The sequence below is a fragment of the Diabrotica undecimpunctata genome, chromosome 5 (assembly GCF_040954645.1).
Source record: "Diabrotica undecimpunctata isolate CICGRU chromosome 5, icDiaUnde3, whole genome shotgun sequence".
Taxonomy (NCBI): Eukaryota; Metazoa; Arthropoda; class Insecta; order Coleoptera; family Chrysomelidae; genus Diabrotica; species Diabrotica undecimpunctata.
The window spans coordinates 133,868,292-133,896,281 of NC_092807.1; the positions used below are offsets into that span (position 1 = coordinate 133,868,292).

The 27,990-nt window shown below is 31.0% G+C and overlaps 1 protein-coding gene across 1 annotated transcript; it reads left to right on the forward strand.

The window, feature by feature from the left end:
- The first annotated feature begins 32 nt into the window (after positions 1–32).
- Positions 33–27,845, forward strand: LOC140440792 (dual specificity protein phosphatase 23-like). Its single transcript, XM_072531155.1, has 4 exons — positions 33–162; positions 14,188–14,453; positions 16,454–16,563; positions 27,725–27,845. The coding sequence occupies exons 1-4, from the start codon at positions 144–146 to the stop codon at positions 27,807–27,809; spliced, it is 480 nt and encodes a 159-aa protein (XP_072387256.1). The 5' UTR covers positions 33–143; the 3' UTR covers positions 27,810–27,845.
- Positions 27,846–27,990: the final 145 nt, after the last annotated feature.

The window sequence follows — 27,990 nt, forward strand, 5'->3', positions numbered from 1 at the left end:
TCTAGGTCATTTTTATTTGTTCTCTACAAATAGCAAATGAAAACTTTGGAGTAATTCAGCTTGCAAAAGGTTTCTCTTTTACAAGCAATATCAAAGCTTGTTTTAAAAGGTTTTTCATCATTTCATTTAATTTGTGTCATAAAATGGCTGAAACAGTAGAAGGTAACATAATTTGCTTATTAAATGTATGGAGGTAGATAGTACATACTCTTAAAAGCTGCTTCTATGTTGGTTTTAGTACCGATCCATTAATGAAAATAATTGGCAATAATTATATAGAAAGCCTTCGGAACTCTATGAAAGTGCAGTATCTTATATATTATAAACTATAATATGCCTCATTTTTAAAAAGTTTTACTTTAATGATCAATTAGTGATGAGTGAAAAGAATCGTATTTATTCGTATTTTTTTAACAATAAAGTTACGTTTTTAAATCATGCAGTTTATGAAATACCTTCAATTGTCATATCTTAAATATCAATCCTTCATAGGGTAGACTGCTTCAAGAGTGCGCACTTAGGTTTAATCAGGTGTAAAATCCAAACCATTAGCGGTGAAAATATATTTATTTTTATTTAAGTCGGTTGATACATAAACAACAAAATAAATTATACGAATGGGCTCCTGATCGCAACTGGTTTCACAAATAGCTCTAAAATATCAATAGTAAAAACCGATAATTATTACTGAAGTGATTATAGTGATTGTTTAAGTGCAGGAAATCATACGTGAGTAAAGAAAACTTTGATTTTGTTTGATTGCATGATAATAAACTGAATAAATTATTGTCCTAACTAACCTAACAATTTGGTTAGAATAAAAAGAGCAATTATCAAAATTTGGTTGCTCGTCAACTTTTAAATAAAACAGATCCGTACTCAGCCGAATTGATGAAACCGAGAAATCGAAAACGACTAAAATGAATAGCAATAACGGCAATGTTATTATTGAGACTGAGAACTCACCAAACACTAAAAAATACTCCACAGCATTGATTCACTCACCAATAACTTTTCCTAGCAAAGAGCAGGGAATTATCTTTTCTGCAATAGAGGGCCTCAAATTACAAGATTATTTATACAATTATCTGACTACTTGTAAACAAATTTTTAAAAGAACATAATTCTACTAAAATTAATAACACAGTAATACCAGTAAGAAAGCTAGTTACCCCGTCACAAAGACTTGTTCTATCCAACGTAAGTCCCACAATTCCACATAACTTATTGGAAACCGATTTAAAAACTATTGGATTACAGCTAATATCACCCCTTACATTCATACGAATTGGAGCAACCGATCCAGCGTATAGGCACATACTTAGTTTTCGAAGGCAGGTGTACATATCTCCTCCAGAAGATAGTTTTCAAATTCCCGATACATTAGAAATTATTCATGATGACTTAAAATATCGCATATTTCTTACAACAGATACATTATGCTATAAGTGCAATATACTGAATAGATAGTCAACAATTTACTGATCTATTAGAGAAATTAATAAAAATCACAATTAATACAAACTTAGAAGCAATAGCAGTAACAGTAATAATAGGTACTAATCAAAAAATGAACATATGTAACATTTATATTTCTCCGAGCCAAAATATCCAAGGAAATGAACTTTTCAACTTAATTATGCAAATTCCATCACCAAAATTAATTCTTGGAGACTTTAACAGCCATAATCTTCTATGGGATTCCGAAAAAACAACTTAAAATGGAAAGTTATTAGCAAACATAATCAATAGCCTGAATTTAACAATAATGAACGACGGAGCTAAAACTCGTTTCGACACAGCTACTGGAAATTTTTCAGCGATTGACTTGTCTATTTCTGACCCATCGACGTTACTTAATCACACATGGCAAACCGTAGACGATTTATATGGAAGTGATCACTATCCAATAATAGCAACAAAAATTTCCAACCCCACAACAAAAACCAATCCTTTGCATAAGTGGAAAATTAAGCAAGCCAACTGGAATATTTTTAAAACAAAAATTACTGAAGAAATATCGAATATCCCTATAATTGAAGAAGACATGAACTTAACTTTAAAATTTTTTAATAACTTAATCACTAAAGCCGCCACAATTGCAATGGGAAAAACAAAGTATATAACAAAAAACAAAGTTGTTCCCTGGTGGAATGAAGAGTGTAAATTGGCAATAAAACAAAGTAAAAAAGCTTTAAATACTTTCAAAAGACATAAAACTAATGAGAACTTGATAGAGCTAAAGAAAAAAGGGCATATGCAAAATTAATTGCTACCAGATCTAAAAAAGAGTCTTGGAAAAAATACGTTCAAAGTGTTAACAGGAATACAAACATATCATCAGCGTGGAAAAAAGTTAAGAAAACATCTGGCGTCAATACACAAAATGGAATAAAATACCTAGAACGAAATGGAAACCTAATTAATGAAAACAAAAAAATTGTAGAATTAGCTGAAACATACAGACAAAAATCTACAAATGAAAATTACAGCAATACTTTTTACGATATCGTGAAGAAGAAGAAGGAAACCCAATAGAAATTATAGCCAATAGCGATGATATAAATACTCCAATTAATAAAACAGAACTATTAGAAACAATTAAAATGTTAAAAGACACATCACCAGGTCCAGATGACATACCCGCAATATTTGTGTAAACAAAAATTTCCTGACTTATGGAGAGAAGCTATTGTTATCCCTATACTAAAACCTAACAAACCGGCTACAGCAGCAGAATCATATAGGCCAATATCTCTTACATGTTCTACTTGCAAACTGCTAGAGAAAATAATAAATAATAGACTTATGTGGCATTTGGAACATCACAATTTACTTATACCGAAACAAGCTGGATTTCGTCCTTTGAGGTCTACTATAGACAATGTTTTACATTTAAAAAGTCAAATTAATGAAGCCTTCTGTAACAGCTATGTATAAATGCATAGCTGTTTACTTTGACATCCACAAAGCATTTGACTTAGCATGGCGACACAGAATCTTAACCAAGCTGCAGACTTGGGAAAGTCAAGGAAACATTTTGGCATTTTTGAATAACTTTCTAAAAGAAGGCAAATTTTCAGTACATAGTAATGGAGAACTTTCTAGTATTAAGTCTCAAGACAATGGAACACCACAAGGATCTGTAATTAGCCCTACACTTTTTTTAATAGCAATGAATGATGTTATAAAAAAAATCTCAAGAGACCTGCACAGGCTATATTATATGCTATTATATGATAATGTTTATCAAAGGAAAAAATATTAACTCGATGGTCAAACTTTTACAGGAAGAACTAAATAAAATCGAAAGTTGGTCTAATAGGAGTGGATTCTATTTTTCAGCTAACAATACGCAACATATTATTTTTTCCAAAAAGCGTATTTACACTAACATACCTGCCTTAAAATTCGCCACAAGTTTTTGAAACGAAGTACAGAAATAAAATATTTAGGCATAACATTCGACGAAACTTTCAAGTTGGAAACCACATATTGAAAAATTGGAAATAACATGTCAGAATGTTATAAATCTTCTTAAATGTTTAGCTAACAAACAATGGGATACATTATTACTGTTGTATAGAAGCCTAATCCGATCAAAATTGGACTAGGGATGCATCGCATATTCTTCAGCGTCGAAGACAAATTTAAAAATCTTAGACATTATACACAACAATGCATTACGCATAATCTCTGGAGCTTATAGAACAACTCCTGTTGCAAGCCTTTAGTGGGAACTTAGAGAGCCATCATTACATGAACGACGGAAATTACTTAGTCTATCTTACGCTTCAAAACAATCAGCACTACAACCTGACAACCCTTTTCTTACTCAGTCATCGTTATCAAATATCAATATAAGAACAGATTTACCATTTCAATTAAGGATCAAAAACATTTTAAACTCTATTAAAATTTTCAACATTCCCTCTACACATTCAGCAAACGTAAACACGCCCACAGAATTTCAAATTCAAATCGTTCTTCGAAAACGATTTCCGAAGTGGAAATTGAAACGTCAATAAACGTACCTTTAATTGTGGCTTATTCCCATTAAAATAGTAATTATTTCAACTTAAACTTATACCATACACTCTCACACATCAAAAAAATAAAATTGGGTCCTGTCAAAAATGTAATCTCAATATAACTTTTCAAAGAACTATCTAGCCAATAATCTAAAATATTTATAAAATTTATTCATTTACAGTTTACTTACCAATTTCTTTAAAAATAATCTGACCTGACAGATAGACAGACAGAACACCACATTGATATCCCCGTATTTTATAAAGTGGATTGGTTATTTTTTTAAATTAGACTCATAGAGCAGAAAATGAAGTTTGAAATAAAATTTTTGTACCGCCAAAATATTTTTTGTTTCCGCTTAATTTATTAAAACTCTCCGTGAAATGAATATTTCCGAAATTAACTGACCTAATTATTTTACGTATTAAATGCAGGAGTATCTGAAAGCAATTTATTAAAATAATTAATGGAGACCTCTTTCACTTGAATTTCATGCTTTGAAGTACAGTAAAGTAACAGTAAAGTATTTCCGTGAATCCTTTTAAATATTAACATTGTTAGTAAGAGATGTTTCCTGTCTATATTTTAATTAACCTAGAAAATAAAGTTACTTTACTGATAAAGTTTTTTTAAGAATCATAGTACTCTGTTTATTTTGATTTCTTCTAGTTTCGTATTTATATCATTCTATAAAGTAATGATCTACTTTAAAGCCAATAAAAACGTAGTTAATAAAATTGTTTGTTATTTGCTGGCCAGAGACAATATTCGCTGTGATTGGCCACTCTGGTGGCAATACTTGCAGAGAATCTTCTTAAGGTCGTAAAAGAGCTCGCAAGAGACCAAACTTGTAATACGAGTTATTACTTCGTAGCTACGATCCCAGGTATTCTTAATATTGCAGTCCACCCAGCAAAATTTCTCCACTCCTTATAACGGTGTATTATAACGTTTATTATAATTTGGGCGCTTATGCTGGTGTTCTTAATAATGAGTAGACTAATAGGCAAATATGCATATTGCATATTTTGCATATTGTGCATATTTTATGCAAATATTTCATATTTTGGCATATTTGTATAAAAGTTTGCATAAAGTGCATAAAAGTTCAGATTTTTATACTGTATTTGAAAATTTTTAAACATACCAATTTATTTCAATTCTTGTATAAAATTTTGTAGTCATTTTAATCAAGAAATGATCTAAGTACGTAATCTCTACAGGTACAAAACATTTACAATTTCAAAGAAGATCAATTTAAGTAGCCCTCAACAGTCTTAGAAAGTCTCGGTCACTGAGGCATTCAGTTATTGGATAATCGCTAAGGGTTCGCTCATTTGCATTTTATGATCTAATCCCCAAATATATCTACAATTTATTGTATCTTAACAGCCGGTAAACGGCTAATAGTTTTGTTCCTCATTTAGGGATTTTCCAAAATCTCCCAGTTTATTGAATTAGGTACCTAAACATTTCTAATTTGATGCTCAGATTTGTAAATCATTTTTGTTTTGATATTCAAAGCGTACACACTCGTTGTGCGTAACAAAAAGGAAGATTGTGATTTTATAATGCCTAAAACAACCAGTGCTTCAACTTGGATTAAACCTTATAAAGAGCTGTCTATGGATATGGGAAAAATCTACTGTTCAGTCTGTGGCAAAATTGTAAGTATCTAATATTTTCTATTAAATATCTAATATTTCATACATACAGGGTGTTTCCAAATGACACTTACAACGTTTGACTGTAGATACTTCTCGAAAAATTGAACAAAACGATATAGTTAATGAGGGGTCAAACTTATTTACTTTTCGAGATACAGGGTGTTAAAATTAAAAAAAATTAAATTCTTTTAGTTAATAACAACAAAAATAGCTTCCTTTAGTGAGAAAAAATTGTCCATGGTACAATACAATGGTGTGTATTTAGAAAAATGTTTCACCTTTACTTTTTTTTATGAAGTCAGCTATTCTAAAACACAATTATTTTTATTGTAATTGAATTAACAAAAAAAAACTTTTGTTGAATTTTAAAATAAGTTATATGATGTACTAATGGTTAGTAACAAAAACTAATTTGTGGATTAATACTGCATTTAAAACACTTAGCGAGTGTTTTTTTTTTCCAAACCAGTTATTTGATTAACCAAAAACACCTTGTATATTTTTATATTTTAAAGGTTAAGTTAAAATAAAGGTTTTTATTTTTATTTATAGATAGCATGTGATTTATAGATTTTCCCAGATTTAATACATGGTACTTGTGTAGCGCATGGATTAAACAGAGTTGCAGAGGAAATACGAAAAAAGTTTCCTCTTGTAAATATCATGATATCCAGTGTCAAAAAAGTATTTCTTAAATCTCCTATAATAATTCAACTTTATAAAGAAATGCTACCTAACATTCCTCTTCCACCACAACCTATTTTAACGCGATGGGGAACATGGTTAGAAGCAGCTAATTGTTATGCAGATCATTTTGTTAAAATAAAGAACATAATTGATACGTTAACAGATGAAAGTTCCCAATCTCTTTTGGATTCTAAACAAACTTTTCAGAGTAACTTGCTTTAACAAGAACTTTCATTTATAAAATCAAATTTTAGTTTTGTTCAAAAAACAATTACTCAGTTAGAATCACCAAAACTGTCATTGTTCGAAAGTACAGCATTAATAAAAGAATTTGCGTCATGTTGTCGGAACGTTAGAGGTAATATTGGAAAAGATATTTTAAAAAAATTTGAAGCTACTATGGAAAAAAATAAAGGTTACCATATTCTTTCTGAAGTAGTCAGTGTTCTAGCTGGAAATATTTCGGAAACAATTAATTTAGAACCAAATGTTTTGGTTAGTTTGAAAAATACTCCCGTTACATCAGTTGATGTTGAACGAAGTTTTTCCATATATAAATATATGTACTCAGACAGAAGCCACAAGTTTTTGTTAGAAAATTTTGAACACCACTTGGTCATTTATTATTACCATAATTCTAAATAAGATTATTCATACTAAAAAATGATGTAGTTACTTAAAATAAATGTAAATCTTAATGAATAGTAGGAAATATTTAGTTATGTACACTTTTTTTTTAAATAAAATTGTTACTATTTTACGATTTTTTTATTTATTTGTATGCATATTTTGTAAAATATTTGCATATTTTCGGGTAAACACGTGCATATTTATGCGCATATTTTCTACATTTTTATTTGCATATTTGCCGAAGTCTAATAATGAGCATGATCTTTGTCTTATGAGTATTTGGTTTTAGGCCGTATTAATATGTAATAGAGTTTTACAACATTATGCATCATCTTTTGGAGCCCCTACTCACTATCTGCCAGCAATACGGGATCGTCCTGCATAATATGCAGACAATACCGTATATTATTTAATATTGTTTATTTATAAGTTGGCCATTTACTATTAGGCGAGCGGTTTACCCCTCAAAAGACGCTTAGAAACAGAATATACCGACTAAAATTCTTTTTGCATTTCTAATACACCAAACCTTTTTTATTTGATTCTATATATTTTTCCAAGATGAAATGTATTTTTTTTAAATTTTTACAAGTGGGCCGGCAATTGTTATTAACAAATAACATACAAAAAATCAATTTCACCGAATTGCTTCGGAATTAATTTTTTTAGATGTATCTCATCAAAATAAACACTTTTTCTCTCCTGATAATTTTTCGAAAAATGCTTCCTTTTCGAGTTATTTGCATTTTTTTGTTGAAAAAATGCCTTAATTAGTGATTTTTGGGATTTTTTTTCTAAAAAACTACTAAATGAATTGCAATTCTACAAATAGCTTTATAATCTTGAAACCGTCGAGTACAAGTTAGAATATTTTGACAAGGATAATTTTTTTCAATATTGCTAAAAACGTAAACCCAAATATTTCGAATATGTCTTTCGAGCAGTCTACCGCTAAGTGTGTACAGCGGTTGCGGCGATACAGACGTGCGGCGAGTAGAAATATTTGTTTAAATTTAAAAAATTAATTCAATACAAATATTACGTACAATTTATTAAAAAAAAAAAGATATTTCTAATTATTTTTATATAGACATATTATAATTAAAACAATTAAAATTAATTTTTTACAATGTTATAATAATGTAATTTTTCTTTTATTATACGTGGTGACTATATTATTGAATGTTTTATTACAGTGAAATACATTGAGCAATATATAATTAATTTTCATTGAAAAATATAATAAGATAAAAATATAATGTTAATTATACATCGTTTTCATTGTCAATAATTTGAACATTTTCGTCAACAGCAACAGGATTTCCATCTAATAAGCTGATTTCATTGTCTTCAATAGAGTCGTCTTTAACATGTTTACAATTCTCTGGTGTACATGCACATACTGCGCAGCATTTTAAATTATAGGAAATACAATTACAATTTTTCGTAGAACATTTTCCGGTACATGAGCAGAAATGCTTTTGTAACATATCTAAACTAGTCTCGCCTTCAAAATAATTAAAATCGAAACAATTATTTTCCATTGTCCAACCACGGGTTAATGGATCAAGAGATGAAATAATATTGTTTTTTGCTTGAATCCATTCATTTATTTGCCACTTTGCTCTTAACTAATGTTGTAATAATGCTGGTTTCGAAGGTGGTAATTTTTCATTAGATGCATTTTTTTAATGCAATATTATATCTTAATTCATTTATGGATTCATGATATTTTTTAAACTTATTTTGAGGGTCATACAGTTTAGATAAAAATAGAGTCAAAACTGTAAGTCCTTCATCTAAAGGTAAAGTAGGCTAATTTCTTAATTTTTCCAATTGACTATCAGTTAATTTCTGCAAAGCTTTATAAGCCTTCTTTTTTTCCATATCATAAAATGAACTTGTGGTATCACAACCTGTTATAGAATGCATTATTAGTATACTGTTGCACATTATTTTTCCAATTTCTTTTGCAATTTGATGTACAGGTATATATCGAGAACGATCCACATTTTTTACAATGTTTCCTGTGTGAAACCATAAAAGTGGTTCACTTGTGAAATCATGATAATGAGATAAAAGTAAAATAAATATATCTGTGACTGGAGATTTAACAATAATTTGAATATTTTTATCCACATGCTGCTGTTGTAATTTAAAAGCGTGAAAAATAACATTAGTATCTGCTTCTAAGTAATTACATTCTAAATTTAAATCATAATACTGATCTAAATGCATTATGAATTCGTACATTTGTCTAAGCCCAGTCGATGTAACATTTAATAAACTATCTCGAATTTCTTGAGTGCCTACTTGTCCGCTTCCTCTGTTAATTAAAGTAGAGCCTATTTGTGAAGAAAATGGAATATGCATGTTAGATTTTATATGATTATAAACTTTTAAAAGATCTTCTTCGTCTTTATTTAATAATGATGGTTTTTCTCCTTTGTGAATAAATTGATCGAATTGATTGGTCTGTTTAAAATCAGCTCTGTGATATATGATTTCAGAATAAATGCCTTAAATATTCGTTGTCATAGTCCATCTTAAGGTAGCAGCTTCTTTTCGAGTTATTCCTCTGATTCCCGTATCTGATTTTGTATCTTTGATTACCGACATTTCTGTGGCCATGTCCGAACATAATCCTCGAAATGCCTCATTTGTAAAATTTACACTAAAATCTCATTTTACAAATTCTTCCTTTATTTCTTTTGGGAGTACAGTGAGCATTTAGAAAGCATAAACAGTCCCCCATCTTGAATAGTTCGGTTTATCACACCGAGTCTATATATTATACATCATTGGTTGCAACACTCGCCCAATAACAAGTTAAAACAAGTCTATATCGTTGGCGCTAATTTAGAATTATCTAAGAAATTTGTAGTGAAATGTAGAATATTTAGTAATTGTAACCTAGTATTTACTTACCTACGTAGTATTAAATAAAATTAAAATTACACGAAGTACACGCTTAGCGGGATACTCTCGAAAGGCATATTCGAAATATTTGGGTCCACGTTTTTAGCGAGATAGAAACCATTTTTCCTTGTCAAAATCTTCTAACTTGTACTCGACGGTTTAAAGATTATAAAGCTATTTGTAAAATTGCAATTCATTTAGTAGTTTTTTAGAAAAAAAAAATCCCAAAAATCACTAATTAAGGCATTTTTTCAACAAAAAAATGCAAATAACTCGAAAAGGAAGCATTTTTCAAAAAATTATCAAGAGAGAAAAAGTGTTTATTTTGATGAGCTACACCTAAAAAAATTGATTCCGAAACAATTCGGTGAAATTGCTTTTTTGTATAAGTTATTTGTTAATAACAATTGCCGGCCCACTAAATATTTAAAAAAAATACATTTCATCTTGGAAAAATATATAGAATCGAATAAAAAAGGTTTGGTGCATTAGAAATGCAAAAAGAATTTTAGTCGTTTGATGCTCTGCTTATAGGGGTAAACCGCTTGCCTATATACCATCTTCTAAGTCATCCAAGGCTTTTATAAAGATGTTTTCAGAGTACACGTAGTCTAATATTTATCTTACTCTGGCAAAAATTTTAACGACGAATTATTTTGTTTTTAACAAATGAGAATTTATTGTGGAAGACTTTAGAGGAATAAGAGTGACCTCATGCAATATTAAAAACTTTATTCTTCTTTTTTAGATTTCATGACTAATTTACTTATACCAACTATTTGTAATTAATCATTTGACAAGTCATTGTCATTCATTGAAACAAGAAAAATTTTCAATTTTTATTTAAAATTTTTATAATTCCAATCAAGAGATTACAATTTAGTTTCCAGTTTCAGAAACATTACAATCTAGTTTCTTCTTTATATTTAAATAATTTGTTTTGGGGATAACTTGTCGATTGAACCTATTTTGACCTTCAGTCATTTTCAACATTAGTTCATAGATAAATAATATAGTATAGAAAACATTAGTTAATATGATGCTATGGAAACCAAGATTTAAAAAACTTAATTTTAGAGACCCACAAGGAAACTAAGTTCCTGTAGCTGACTATATACCATGTATCACAAAAAATTTTATTTCAAATTTTTATAAAAGGTATAAATAAAACACCCAAACGGGCTAAATCAAAAATACAGAACTTTTTCGGAATGTAAATTCCATCATCAGTGTAACCTGAACGTAATTAACCACTTTAATTAAAAAGAACGTAAATTTTAAATGTTGACTAAGGTTATGCAAATTGGACTTCAACCTCCGATACAAGATGCTTAAGTGTTACGTGTGGCCTGTTTTCCTGTACGGAATGGAAGCATGGACGTTAAAGGCCAGTTCCATTAACAAACTTGAAGTGTTCGAAATGTGGTGCCTGCGTCGAATGCTCAGAATATCATGGACGGACAGGGTCAGAAATGAGGAAGTACTCAGAAGAGCGGGCTTACAGGATAGGGAACTTTTTAATTATGTAAAAAGTAAGAAGACTGCATACTTGGGGCACATTATACGAGGAGAACGATACACTTTTCAGCAACTGATACTCGAAGGGAAAATAGAGGGTAGGAGAGGTCTCGGACGTAAAAAAATGTCATGGCTGCGCAATATTCGACAATGGACAGGAATCCACAGCTATGAAATGCTTCGCAATGCTGCTAAAAACAGAATTATTTAATCCAGAATATTTAACATCTCACCTGACAAGACGATGTACGGTGGACGCCTACGCAGAAATGCATGGCACCTTAAGAAGAAGAAGAAGAAGGTTATGCAAAATGTGGTTAATACTTACAAAGTGCACATGCTATAAGCCACTTAAATATATGGGTGAAAACCCTTTAAATGTTATAAATTTACAAATTTACGTTTCACTTCCATACCATCATGAGAGTCTTTTTGGAGATATTCGAAATCTAATCAAACGTTCAGTTGAAAATGTCCATGTTTAAAGTACCCAATAACGTGGGTCAGTATATATCCAATTCCAAAGACCCCATCAATTTCATGAACCGTAGTAGTGTTTATAGACTCAAATGTTCTGATTGTGATGCCACCTACATAGGAAGAACTTGTAGATCATTGTCTTCACGCTCTCTAGAGCACACAAAAAGAGAAAAGACTTTAACTTTCTCTCAACATCTTAAAGAACATAACCACACCCTTAATATCCCAGAAGACGTTTCACTTATTCATAATATCCCGTAAAAAAACTTTCTCAAACTAGACTTATATGAAGACCTAGAAATTTTTAAAGAAAAACAGAGAAGTCCAAATTGTGTTAATCGTCATGTCTCATTCAATCGAGACTTCCTTCCGCTCCATCGTCAACTATTCTCATAACCCACACTCTTACTTTACTTCTTCATTAGTATTAGATTTTTCGTTCTTCTTCTATCACCTATTAATCCTCCTTAGTTCTATCAAACTTTTTTCAATATATTCACCATACATCTTTATCTACTTAACCACATATCATCACATTTTCATAGTGTTTCCACTACACTTTATTTACTTATCCATTTTCCCTCAGGGTTTGGTTACGGATCTCTGGAGACTTCAGCCTCTTGTAGAGTCTTTTCTCCTTTCACAATAATATTAAAACATCACATAACTTTAGTAAATTTAACAGAGCCACCTTAAAACCCAACTACTCTTGCAGTTTTTACATATTGTCACAATACACACCAAAAGCCTATTAACTTCATCTACCTACCTTAAACTCAAACTTATAAATCATCCTTTTTATATTTCTCAGGTACCAAATGTTCCTTTTAACATGTAGGGCCTTTTTCCTTTTTTTAAGTTATAACTTGAGCAATGTTTGAACAATACAATACCAAACCACCTATCAGCCATCAATTTTCTGTTTATATTGCATACTGATCAACACACAAAGCAATTTACCATCTTTACCCTTCAAACCGAACCAGTAATTTATGTTCATGAACTTATAACTTAAAAAATCTATTTTATTTACTAGGTACCAAATGTTGTTTTTTGACATAGAGGGCCTTCCATGCCTAAGTTGTAAGTGAAGCAATACATGAACTTTATATCACAAATACATTCTTTTCATATTCAAATTCTATCTCAACAGCAAATTCAAACATATCATTTACTATATCACTCCTCAACAATACATTTTATAGAACCATCTTCCTACATATGTCTTTTTCACTATTTCCTATGTCCCAGATGTTTTATAACATACAAGACCTGTTATTAAAATCCTTAGTTAAGAACAATTAAATTTAGATACATGTATAGTTGGTTGCCTATCGATACCTACAAAATTTCATGTACTCCAGTTTACCTAAATTAATTTATAAAACAAAATTTTTTCAATTTTTTCAACATAAATATAGGACAAATTCACATTACAGACTACAACATTGATGATTGATACTGTTACATTATTATAGTTGTAATTAATTCAATTTTAAATAGTGCTGGCTTCTGTAAACAATTTAAATTTACGTTCTTTTTAATTAAAGTGGTTAATTACTTTCAGATTACACTGATGATGGAATTTACATTCCGAAAACGTTCTGTATTTGTGATTTAGCGGTGTTTTATTTATACCTTTTATAAAAACTTCGATAGATTTCTTCTTTCATTATAAATTTCAGTTCAGCAATTTTTCGAGAATTCGAAAATCTTAATTTTCTTATGACACATATCGAATATCATCTTTAAAGAATCATTTCAAAGGCTGAAATCATTCGATTTCGCTCATTCTATCTGCTGCTTCAACTATAATATATGTTCGGGTTCTGACACCCTTACCATAACCACATTTGTTAACGTGTTTTTTGTGGAGTTTTGTGGAGTACAGTCCTTTTTGTGCTTTTTCTATGAAAAAGAAAAAATAAATAGAATTAGCTTTCTCTGTCATTTTGTTGCCAAATGATTTCTCCTAATAGTAATAAGTGATTCTAAACTTAAAATTAGTTATTTATATCATTGTTCTATTATAGCATAGCTTTGAAGATGGCTTTGTGAGCCGAAAGCGTTTAGCTAGAAATTAAAATTGTTTACATACTTCAAAAATACTTTTCTTTTTCCATTTTTTGATTTGTCATAAGTGTGTACAAAAACATATCAGTCTTTTTATTTTTTAAATTATAATTTACATTTAAGAATATGTAATAAAAAATTATCAATTTTACTTTAATTTTAACAAAAATATTTCTTTTAGATATTTCTTCGCCATGGAATTTTTCATGGGTATCAGAAAATCAACTAGCTTGCATGGCATGTCCTCCATCAGTAGCAAATCTAAAATATTTATATTCAGAAGGTATCTACCACTTGATTTCTTTATCAGAAGAAACCCTCCCACCTATTAACAAGCAATCTTCGATAGAGTGGACTATCATTCCAATAGAAGAATTCGAAGCACCATTATTAGATGATATTATTAAGTTTATCGACATTTGTAGCAATTGCTTATTACAAAATAAGGTATGTGTTAAAAAAAAAAAAATTTAATTTATAATTTTCTGTAATTTCTCAAGAACCACCTAAATCCATTTTTGGATCTATACATTTTATACATCCACACTCCTATTCTATTCAAAAGATCTTTTTAAAATACCACATACGACACAGCTTTTTTAAATCTAATATGAATATCAGATCATTAATCAATAAAAAAGATGTAGTTCCTATGATACACAAGTCTGGAGTTTATAAGCTTTGTTGTGCTTCTTGTAAAGCAGTTTACATTGGCCAAAGTGGCAGGAGAATAGAGACTCGTATTTCAGAACATCTAAAATTAATTAATAAAAACAAAAACACAGACATTTACAATACTACCTCTGTGCTTTTTCCAACCATATTTTATCAAAAAACTGCTCATATTCCCTGTTAGATGTTAAACTCTTACACAAGTCTAAAAAGAGTAACAGATTGGGTATTCTGGAATCTTATGAAATTAGTAGAGCTTAATTAAATGGTATTGAAATAATTTTGAATGAACAGCTTCTGCCATCAGTGCCTTACAATTCCATCAACATAAAATTTTAAGTTAATTCAATGCGATAGAGAACTTGCCATATTATATTCTCGACTCCATTTGTGTCATGTCATATGTCATTATTTCATTATGTTCAGTTTGTAAAAAATATGAAGACATAAAATCTTCTGTTTCCTCTTTGGACAGCAACGGGTATATACAAAGTATCTCTGCTTTTAGTGTATATGGGATAGCAGACCTCGTGAGAAACATTGGCTGTCAAGATTTGACCTGAAACCTGATGATTCAAACATTGTACATCAACCACTTGTTGACAAGAAACATTACATTTTGACCTCTACATATAAAATTGGATCCCATGAAACAATTCGTTTAAACTATACCAAGTGGAAGAGACACTTCTTAGTATCTCATTTCGGTATTTCCTATCCTGTCATTTAAAAAACTGAAAAACTAATTATACGGTCGAATTCTTAAATTCCTTAATACCCTCCGGAATGCCACGGCACCGCCTTCGTCTCAAGGTTGACGCAGTTGTAGTGCTTCTTAGGAATATGAACACCAAGAAAGGACTGGATAATGGGACACATCTCATTGTAGCTGGTTTGGTGAATAATGTTATCAAAGCAAAGGTTTTGTCTGGATCAGCAGAGAAAGAAGATGCGTATCTATATTTGTATCAAAACCAAGATCTCCAGCTCGATGGAATGATTAAATAAAGATTGGTGGAAAAATTCCTACATGAAGTTGTCCATCTGATACAGGATTGCAGCGAATGGAGACAGCAAGCTAACAATATTTATAGAGTGTTCCCAACCACACCTTGATTGGGGCTTAAGGAATGAGGAGGGGAAGGGAATTTGATGCCAATATTTTACCAAAGAAAATGATACAAATAAACAAGTGTCAGGATATCTGTATTTTATTTTGTTGTTTGCGGGCCTTTGATTTGTTAATGTAATGGAAAACAGATATAGACATCAAATATTAAATAAACACTTTCCTATACCATAATATAAACTCCCTTTATCTGATATTATGTTATAAATTTATATACAAAAATGCGTAAGTGTATACTATATTTTTGGACAGAGAGAATATATTTTCTGGTATAGAACAAGTTTTTATTTCTTATTTTATGACTATATTTATTTTCCATTAAAAGCATACTTTTTAAATTTTGGCGCCTAAAATTCATAGCATATTTTTTGAATTTGCCGCTTAAAATTCAGAAACTACGTTTTAAATTTACCGCCAAATGAAATTAGTTTTGGCCCGCCCGCATTTGGCGCTAGAAACTCTTTCCCAAAACTTTCTATGGGATTTACCTTACTAGGAAAGTATATACTCTGTGTTCAGCTTTTACTTTCGTTAAAGTTAACCCAATATTTAATGCATAGAATAGAGGAGATATATTCCTGTGTTGACTATTTATTCTAATTAAATACTAATAAATATATTGATATTTTTTTATTACTTTTTTTAGGCTTTAGGCGTACACTGCCGTCAAGGAAGGGGCAGAACGGGTGTTATGGCAGCTTGCTTTTTAATTAAATTTCGAAATTTATCTCCAGATCGGGCTATCGTTAATATAAGGTAGGATACTTTAATATTAATTACTTAAAACAATTTGACCATAGAAAAGGTTAAATAGATGCATCGTTTAAATCTTAATAATAAAAACGAACATTAAATGTCTTAAGCAAAAAATACCAACACTTTAGATAAATATACAAAAACAGTCTCATCGTAGTACAATAGAAAAAACATCATTAACGTAGTACCTGTGAAAAATAAAACTTATGTATACAGTTAAACAACTCAAAAAAACATGTTTCTATTTGAAGAGTGTAAGTTTCAAATGAGGTAAGTGCCAAAATTAACATTTTGAAATATTTAGTAAAAACGTCAAGAAAACGCCAGGATTAATTTTGTTTGTTTATTTATACAAAAAATCTATATATAAGAAAACGGAAAACTTATCTAAAAGTATAATAATGTTATAAAGAAACAAGATGAAGAAAACTTTTTTTTCTTTTATAAATAGAAAGGTACTAAGTGCCCACCTAGTTTTCTTCAGTAAGCATTATAAGCTTACTAAAGAGGTGAAGGTGTAGCATTATAAAATTCCTTAATATATATTGAAATCCCTTCGTATATGTTAAAACACCGAAATATTCTTTCAATTCCTCTTTGCGTCGCCGAGTTGATATAAACCATTTTAAGTTTGTTTATATATCACGGACGCGTATTTCTTTGGTATTTTCTTTTGATCGAAGCCGCTTAATATTCTGCATTCCAAATAAATATTCCCGTTTTGAGTTTTGTTTATACCAAGTTAGGAGAATAATATTTAAGAATTTACTCACTCTCGGTAAGGCCGACCGCTGTTAAAGGCGTGTTTAGTTTTATTGGAGTCCAAATTTAGCATCAAATTCGTCGTAGTTTTTTCGTTTTTCGTCTTTTTTCATGGAAAAATGTGTAGTACAGTAGCAGTTTTATGTGTAGTTAATAAGGCATGCATGGTTGGTCATTGAGAACAGACGTCGGTGTGTAGTTTAAAGAAGTTGGCAAAATTTGTTAGAAAAGTGATTTATTTATATTCAAAGTAATGTTTCAGTTCCAATAAGAGTTATTATTGTTTTTTATTTGTAAGCTGTCTCTCATTTGAGATATTTGTAAAACGGCGTTTCCAACAAACTTTAAAAATACCAACATGGTTCCAGTTTTTTAAGAAGCCGAGTCTAAGGTTTGTGTCCAGTGTGCCAATTTCAACCTCAATTTTGTTTTGTCCTATCGCAGTTTGGAGATGAATTTGATCGTGTGGCGGTGAATCTTATTCCAGTTCTAACCCTAGAAATTCTAAATTCCAGTGAAGTCCAGAAATTTAAAGTAAAGAAATTTTAGTGAAATCCAGGTAACTTCTTTGTGTTGATTTTTGAAGATAAACATTTTCTAATAATAATTGCTTTTATAATTGTAATAATTAAATTATAAATGTAGGGTGTGGCCATAGCTGTCATATTATTTGTTCTGTTTTAAAATTTAATATTGACATCTGACAGCTAGCACTATTTTTGACATTTAGTAAATATCTAATCATATTTGAGATTTTGTTTTGTTTTTAGAAAAAGGTTTGCCACTACGCATAGTTTCATTTAAAGATAATTTTTATTTGTAATAGTTTATTTCTGCTATAAATTATTGCCGAATAACAATTGTAAGTATTGTAGTATCTCCAACTTCTAGAGTTTGTAAACTGATAGGACATAGTAAGTATCTTTTCTTTGTTATTTTGGTATTTATCTATTTATATAGTATTTTTCTTGTATTACCATTTATATTTGTAACTGTTTGTAGTGAGTAAGTACCCTCTTTTTGTTTCATTTTTGTAGTTGCTCTAATCCAACCCACTTGCCATTCACTTATCCACGACCTAGTTTCTCCAAATAAGTAAAGTTTCGTTTATTGCTTACCCTATCTCTAGCCCCGTAATTTCTGTCCCCAATTTTCAATCTTTTTCTGTCATATGCAGTTGCCTCTTCTAAGTCTCTTGCCGCCATTGCTTCATTAATATCGTTGCGCCAACTTCTCCGTGGTTGTCCTCTCTTTTTTCTTTCAGGAGGGATCCATTCCAGTACTCTTCTAGGCCATCTGTACTCTGGCATTCTTTCAACATGTCCGAACCAGATTAATTGTTTTCTTTCTATGTCATCATTGATATTTCTCTCCATTTTCATTTCGTTTTTTATTTGTTCGTTTCTAACTCTCTCCAGTTTCGATCTACCGCAGCTTCGTCTCAGATAATCCATTCCTGTCGTTATAAGTTTGTTTTTATTAGCTTTGATGACGTCCCATACTTCCGAACCGTAAAGTGTAATACTTTGGACTATACTACCGTAAATGTGTTTTTTGGTTTCTCGTCGAATTGTTTTTGCAAGAGAAGAGAGTTTAAGGCAGGGGTCGCTGCTCTGCCCTTGTTTATTCTTTCCCTGATTTCATTTGCGCTATTTCCCTTGTGTGAATTTTTACACATATAATTGTTATTCCAAAACTTTTATTTTAATAGATAAAACGTAAATTATAAGTAGGTACAAAAAACTGAATTTATGATTACACTGTAAATTGTATACAAGTCTTTTTGCTGAATGCTGAATGTCGAATGTTAGCGAGTTGCCGGTCGAAGGTCAACGTCGTAGACCAAACACATGGTGGCCGCACGGGGGCGGAGGGGTTACGGTTCATCGACGAAACATGAGCGACAACTGCTATATAGGGGTCGATCAACAGTTAAACATCCCTTTTTATTGAAAATGACCCCCAAATATTTGCAGGATTGCACGCCTTTGATTTTGTCGTCTTCCAAGGCTAGGTCACATATTTCATCTGTTACCACTGAGAGATATTCACATTTTGTCATATTCATGTTTAGACCTGCCACCTCATGTTTTTCTTGCAGTTTTCTTACCATATAACTAAGATCGTAGCTGTCTTTGGCAATTACTATCTGGTTACTATCTGGCAAAAGAAAAGTGTATATAGCTTGTTTTCTTCCACCGTTATTCCCATGTTTCTACATTTTTTTACTCATTTCACTAAGGATCTGTCCAAACAGATTTTACATAAGGTGGGTGACAGACAGCAGCCTTGTCTTAGTCCCTTTGTTGTTTGAAAAGGAGAGGTGATTTCTTGTCCCATTTTAATTTTTGCAAAGTTTTGTTCGTAATATTTTTGAGTGGCGTTAATAAGAATTGGGTTTATTTTCAAGTTACCCATTTCTATCCATAGTTGGCAGATCGATACACTGTCATATGCTTTTTCCAAATCTATTAAATCTATATGAGTTTCTCTATTTCTCTGCACCCGTTTTTCCATTGCAATTTTTAATGTGAAAATATTATCCATAGTGGAGCGTTTGGTCCTAAATCCCGCTTATTCTTTGGGTTGTTTGTCATTAATATCATTTTCATTTTCATAGTAGCAATCACTGCGATCCCTCTATAGTTTTTAGGATCCACCTTTGTGCCTTTCTTGTGTATTGGAGAGATATACGATTGTCTCCATTCTTCTGGAACTTCTCCGTTTAAGCATCTTTAGAATAATTTTCGGATCATCTCAAACAGTTTTGATGATCCATGCCTAATCAACTCTGAATGTATTCCGCCTGGGCCTGGAGATTTTTTTAATTTCATTCCCTTAACTGCTTCGTGTTGTTTTGTATGTTCGTCTCCCTCTTGTAATAACTTTAGATATACTTTCTTCTTTCTTTTTATCTTTTCTTCCACTTCTTTATCCCACCAATATGGTTTATCTACTCTCCGTACTTGTGGCCCTAAGGCTTTTAGCGCTGCGTCTTTCATACAGTTTTTTTATATGTTCGTATTCATCCGTCGTTGATCTGTGTGATTCCTGTAGTTTTTGTGTTATTTTCCAGGAGTAAAGTAACTATGTGCTCTCGTTATCTAGATTATCTAAGGTACACGTAGTTCTTTCTATTTTTTCTCTGTGTTCTTTGTTGATGTCTGTGTGGTTCCTGTCTACGAACGGTAGATTATAATAATATGATAATTATATATATAAAATATTATGATAATATTTTCCTATTATCAGGCAGTGGTCCGAGTCGCACTCTGCTCCTCTATTCACCTTTACGTCCTGTACTCTTAACTTAGTTTGTTGTCTTGTTATGAAAACTTTCAATTCTCCAATTTTCAACCCCCCATAATAATACTCTATGTGGTAGGCAAAAATATTCGTTACAACGGAACGAAATATATTATTATCTTGCATGTTAGTGTTTTCAGTAGGGTCTTCTTGTACAGTTTTAACTACTCCTATAAATTTTTGTAGAACTATTAGTGCTGAGGATTGTTGAGGTATGGTATCATTGACTGGAGACTCTTCTTCTTGATCGCTGATACTTTTGTTTTCGGATTCGATTATCGCTAATTTAATTTTTTTAAATCATTGAGCTCCAGACACTATACTTTTTCACACTAGCCACTTTTTTAAATTTTTTAGGTTTATTAGTCGATATCTCGGGAACTCAATATTTCTGGGAAAAAATAATCCCCTATTCGTCCTAAATACCTTTACCTTGACTTATAAGACATATTTAAGAAAATCCGTCCATAGATCCTAAACTGCAATTATTGCAATTTATAAAAACAGAATTTTAATCTAAATTTTTTATATTTCTCTTATATTGAAAAAAAAGAATATTTTCTCACAATTTTCATCATCATAAATGCAAAATATTACGTCATAGTACGTTATTAAACGGCAATTCCCATTATGAAGTATTAAATTTGTGACTGAAAGAAGTATAAATACCACTGATGATAAATGGTTAATGAGATATAAAATACCCAACTTTATTGTATCCCTGTTTATAAATGTCTGTTTCTAAAATGTTTTAATGAGAAAGGCCTTTTCGATTGTCATTAATAATGAAAAGTTTACATTTACAGCAAACCATCACCATTTTGCTCCTCCTCCGTATTGCTATTGCCGTAGCAATTATTAACTAGATATGAATTGACTAAATTTTTTCGAATTTATAGCAATTTTATATGTGTTACTTTAAATTTTTCTACTTAGATATTGTTATAAATATACAGCGATAAAAAACTGCAAGGAAGATTGGAAAAAAATGTGGAAATAAGTGCAAAGTTATAAAGACGATGGTATTTCTGATTCTGACCATAAACAGCTGAAAAATTTTAGTAAAAGGTGTTAAAAATAAAAAAAGGTAATGTGCAGAGTAGTTTTTTGATGGCGATTCTGCTCTCCGAAAAGCAGAAAGATAGTATTACAGAATAGAAACAAGCTTTATTGTCACTGAAAATTGTACAATTTTATGGACAAAGCTTACAAAAACTCAAAAAAAGTAACAATAATAATTAAAATTTACTGATATTACATAAATCTTCAATTTGACAAAATAAAAGATAATAAAATATATAATCCATTGCAAAATTTAACTAAATTGCAAATATATTGCACTATATATAAATACTTTAGTTGCTTGTACTTAAACGTACTGTAATTTCTTAAGTTTTGCGTTAAGAAACTTTTCCACTGAATAATATGTTCTTTCAGATAGATAGGCTTTTGTCAATTTACGGAACTTAAGGAAAGAAGTTGTAGATTTGAGTTGCAAGGGGGGATGTTTGTATAGTTTTTTTTGCCGAATATGTATAATATAGATTTCTTTACTAACTTAGTGGATGGGATCGGTAAATACACATCAAAGGTTGAATTTCTGGTGGAGTAGTTATGAGTAGGTCTTGCTGAAAAACATGTAGGTGTTTACGAATTAAGCAATTTCTAGAATATATAAAAAAGGAAGAGTTAAAATCCCGTGATTTTTGAAGTAGCTTCTGCAATGTTTTATTGCTCTTTTTTGAAATTTTAAATTAAATAAAATTGGGCAGCTGTACTAGAACCTCAAAAGAGAAGGCTGTATCGAAAATGAGACTCGAACAAAGAAAAATATGTTATTTTGGAGGATGCTAAATTGATTTCCTTCGAAACATCTTATTGCATAGCGTAGTGAGGATAGTTCCTTAACAAATCGATATGAATGGACCATTTAAAATTGCTGTCTATAAAAATACCAAGAAATTTTACAGAATCAACGATACTGTCTTATCCACGAAAAAAATGAGTAAATTAGAGTCGGACCAGGTTTTTATTTTAAGTAGATCAGAAGTTATAATTGCATGAAGAGTTGCTCCAGATAATACTGGTATTATCAGCAAAAAGAAAAAATTTTCCATCGATTTATAAGTTATTGATGTCATTTATAAAGATAAGGAAAAGTAGTGGATCTAATACTAAACCTTGGGGTACTCCACATACAATGATTTTGTGACTAGAGTCAGTACCATTTGCTCTAACTAGTTGTTTCTATTTCTCAAGTAAGATTGGAACCAATTCAAAGAAATACCTCGAATTCCACAGAAATTTAGTGTTTTTGATCAAAATGTCGTGATTTACACAATCAAAAGCTATGGCATAGTCACCAAAAATAGTGTCACTGTAAAGATCATTGTTTAGTGCTTGATAGACTTCATGTAGTACAAAAAACATAGCTTCGCTGGTACATTTATTAGATATAAAACTGAACTGACATTGTGATAAAATGTTGTTTTCAACGAGGAAGGACATAAGTCACTTTTTAATGAGAACAATAAGAAAGGAATCGATAATTAGTGAGACCAGGACTTCCAACACATTTTTTGGGAGATTTAAGAAAATTTACATCAGTACTACAAGAAGATTTGCTTTTGGTACTACTGATTGTTTGGATCAATTCAGATTTATCAACTGGACTTATAAAGAATAAATTTAAGATCTTTTTTAAATTGGGAACATAGGAAATAGGATCTTGTTATGGCAAAATAGTTGATGTTTAATTTTTACTCACATTAACGAAGTATTTATTTAGATTTTCAGGGTTTGAAAGAGATAATGATTGAGCTGTATTGGTTTTATTTCGAAGATCGTTTATTATGGACCACGTTTCTCTTACAACATTTTTAGAGCTTCCCAGACAATTCTGATTTACATTTTTTAGCTGTTTTGATAAGATTCAGATAGGTTCCTCTGTACCTAGAGATTTATTAAGTGACAAAGACGGTAGTAAATTTCTTGATGTACAGTAGTGAACGCATATTCTTGGCTGGTATGCTAATACCTTTGGTAATCCAGGGTTTGTGATATTTTGACTTAATTGTAATTAAAGGAAATGCCTTATTGAAAATACAGACGAGCTTATCTAAAAAATTACTGAGATTATAGTTCACGTCCACAGAGGGAAAGTGCCACCCAGAAGTCAAGCCCAAATTTTGGAATTTACGAACGTTCTGAGCGGAAAACATTCTACCTAAACGTTGGGATTTTGAGGATTGCTTGTTAAAATTGTTAAACTTGGTATATACTGCTTCATGGTCAGAGAGTCCTGCATTAATAATTGTAGAACGTACATCAAGGGGTGAGAAATCTGAGACGATATAATCAATTTTCGTAGATGTTGTTTTAGTAATTATTGTAGGAGAATTAACGTGCATTGTGAAACCATACGATTCGAATATATTGACCAATGATAATTGGGTAGCACAAGCAATAGCGTAATTAATATTCAAGTTATCCCATAGAATCTTTCTGCTTTTATTGGGTAGGTCGTCTAATAAATTTAACAGCTTCTGAAAAAATTATTCCGTGGAAGAATCAGGTGATCTACAAATGCAAAGAATGTATAGATTAAGATTCTTATAAACAAAGCTGCTATCAATTAAAAAAAAGGTGCTAACTTCATCCCAAATTGTCCTAGATTAACTTTTTTCTTTTAAATTTGTAAAAAATACATGTTTTTAAATATAAAAAAATAATCTTGCAGGCAGTGGTTAAAAAGTTATTCTAATTGTTTATAAGCAAAAAATCACCATGTTTTTTGCAAAATTATTTTGCAATATTTGAAATATTTTTCTTTATTTTTTTTAATATTGTTAATGGAAAAATTCTTCTTTTTTCAAAAATTATACTTAGAATTGCTGTAACTGCTTCATTTTCTGACTCATATTGATGCAAAAAATTTAATTTGGGATAAACAATTAGAATAACTTTTAAACAGTTCGACCAATCGCTTTGAAATTTTGGTCAAATTTTAATTACTACAGACCTAACATTTCGAGTAATATGACGATTGTAAGTTAATTTTTAAAAAAAGTTATAAACATTGATCATCATCGTCATTGGTGCTACAGCCCTATAAAAGAGCCTCGACCTTCCCAAGTCTATTACGCCAGTCAGTTCTATCCATTGCCAACAGTTGCCAGTTTGCTGCGCCTATTTGTCTACCATCCTCATCTACACCATCCCTCCATCTGAGTTTTGGCCTACCCCTACTTCTACTTCTCACAGGTTGCGACATAAGGATTCTTCTAGGAGGGTTGTTCTGCTGTGATCTTGCCAGATGTCCTGCCCATCTTAGTCTTCCTATTTTTATAAAGGATACTACTTCTTTACCACCAAATATATGTTTATATCTGTGATATATCTCGTAGTTGTACCTCCTTCTCCAAACACCATTTTCACAGATGCCACCGAATATTCTTCTCAGGATCCTTCGTTCAAATATAATCAGGAGATTTTCGTCTGCCTTGGAAATGGTCCATGTCTCCGACCCATATGTCAACACTGGTTGTATAAGGGTTTTGTATATGGTTATTTTTGTTTTTTGGCTTAAGTTTCTGCTTCTCATATGTCTACTCAGTCCAAAAGGATTGGATCCCTTGGTGATCAGGGAGCCTAATTATGTGAATTTGTCAACCACTTCAAAGGTAGAATTATCAACCTTGAATTGGTGGCCGATGTTTCTGGCTCTATTGTTGGGTATTGATGCCATTATCTTAGTATTATCTTCATTTACTTGCAGGCCCATATTTTTTGAGGCGTGTGACAAGGTGGTATACATTTCTTCTAGCTTGCGTGTCGTGCGGGCAACTAGGTCGACATCATCTGCAGATGCCAAAATTTGGGATGATTTATTAAAAATGTTTGCTCTGTTGTATATTTGGGCATCCCTGACCGCCTTTTCGAGAGCTATGTTAAAAAGGAGACACGCCAGCGCATCTCTCTGTCGCAGTCCAACATGCGTTTCAAGTGCCTGTGATTGTTCGCCCTGTATTTCGACTTTGCAAATAACTTTACGCATTGTAGTCTTAAACAATCTTATCAGTTTATCGGGGATGTGGAATTCATCCATGGCTTCATACAATTTATTTCTTAGGACACTATCAGAGGCCGATTTGATAAACATTGATAAAATATCAAAATTTCTGACTTTCTAAGCAACAAATAAGGATAAAAACATTAAAAAAAAACGCAATATTCAAGGTTTTGTTTAGGACTATAAGTTTACTACTCTTAAATTTGTTTAAAATGCTTCACTTTTTGCTGATAGATGAACAAAATGAAGATTTACCGTTTTTGACATTAATTTGTTAATAATTAATTAAATCTAAAAAACGGCTGCAGGAAACATATATGTTTTTGTTACAGAGGATCATACTATTAAAAACAGCTATCGTTTGCCTGGCCAATGTTTGCCTACTACATTGAGTATCTCTTATAGGGGTAGAAAGTGGGGGCAGCAATTACTGAGCTGGAGATAGAGTAAGCAAACAAACCGAAACGTTTGCGAACGGCCACTCTTGGTTTGGTTGGAGAGCTGGGTCGTAAGTGAAAGGGGGACTGTTGGGGCAACTACAAAGTAAGAAATAAAAAAAAATACATAGATTTCATGGGTAACACATAAAAGAAGGTTCCTAAACTATTTGAATTTGGACGCCGTTTAAAAGAATCCTCTTGCTAGATAGAAAGAAAGACTTTTCTTTCCTAAAAAATAGGTAAAAGGTAAAAATCTTTTTAAAGGAAATAATTCTACAACTCGTGGTTTAGAGAGAAACATTACATATTTATTATTACTTCACATCAACAGTTATTACAAATAATATTAACAAAATTGATCAACAAAACTTACAATGGCGCTATTTGTAACGATTTACAACAAGCTCCATACGTTGGGGACACTTACAGGAATTTAAATTATTATTAAAATGAAAATGTCTAGATTTTTCAACGGAGCTTACTTTGAGGTTAACCTTTAAACAAAACAATTCAAATTTATGGTTATGTACCAATCGTAAAAAAAAAAAAATAATACTGACTGTCATATATCGAAATGAAAAATATCAAACCTTTTTGAAATATTAATTAAATTTTAAAATTAATTGCACTTTACTAATATGACAATTAGCTAATCCATGAAACTTATAATTCCATTTATTTACAATTTTTTATTTTGTCATTAAAGAAAATTTTTTATTAATAAAAAATTGTTTATTTTTACTTTTTGACAGATCTTGGGAAGTTGGACTACAGATTCGGGCTTCGGATTATCCTGGATGACAACAAACTGCAATCTTCAAAACTCGGCCTCTCAAACTCTCCTGCTTAAAACCATGTGAACCTTGTCAAATTGTTGTAACGCTGCTTTATAAATCTCCCACATAAGGCACAATACAACAAATCGGTGATTATCTCAACAAATTCACCTCATCACAAATAAAAATTGCCGGCTTTAAAGAACTACTCTACTACTACTATATTTCCATGACAAAACCTTTAACAAACAACAATAAGGAATTTAAAAAAAATCCGGACCAAACAATGAAACCAACTCCTATCGTGGTTTATTGCAGAGTGGTGTAATTCTTCAAAATCGTTCGCCTCCCCGCTTAACTTTCCCTCCAATCTAAGTGTATATTTATTTGACGCGCAATATTAGGCGGCATTACGATTAAAAAAATGCAATTTGTGTTAATATAAACGAAACTAAAAATGTTTATATTATCAATCTCGGCGACGCAAAAAGATTGAAAATATTTTTCGGTGTTTTAATACATACAAAATGAAATAGAATTGCTACAGGTTTAGTGTCACAAATAGGACTTACTTTTACTTATTTCCCTGGAATAATTACCTAATACGGATTTATTGATTCATTGAAGTACCGAAAATTTAATACCGTTATATAGAACAAGTTAACAAATAAATTGACGTGTCGAGACGATTTGGTTTTATCTTTAAAACAAACGAGTTCACACGGGTGTATGACTTTATCCTCTCACTGTATAAATATTATGTATGACTGCTTTATAAACAAGTAACAAAAAACATTATTTTTCAGGTTACAACGGCCAGGATCTATCGAAACATATGAACAAGAACGAGCAGTGTTTAAATATTATGATTATCTACTAAGTACAAAGTAAGTGAGCACACTGTTTCGTGTTATTCTAGGCACGTGTTATAATATATCGAATTTCTTTATTCTATAATGATTTATGCTAATGTAAATAATTAAAATAATAAATTAATTTATACTGCAATACATCGTTGTCTTTTCATTTATTAACCTTTAACTAAGGGCGCCTAACCATGAATCTCAAATAC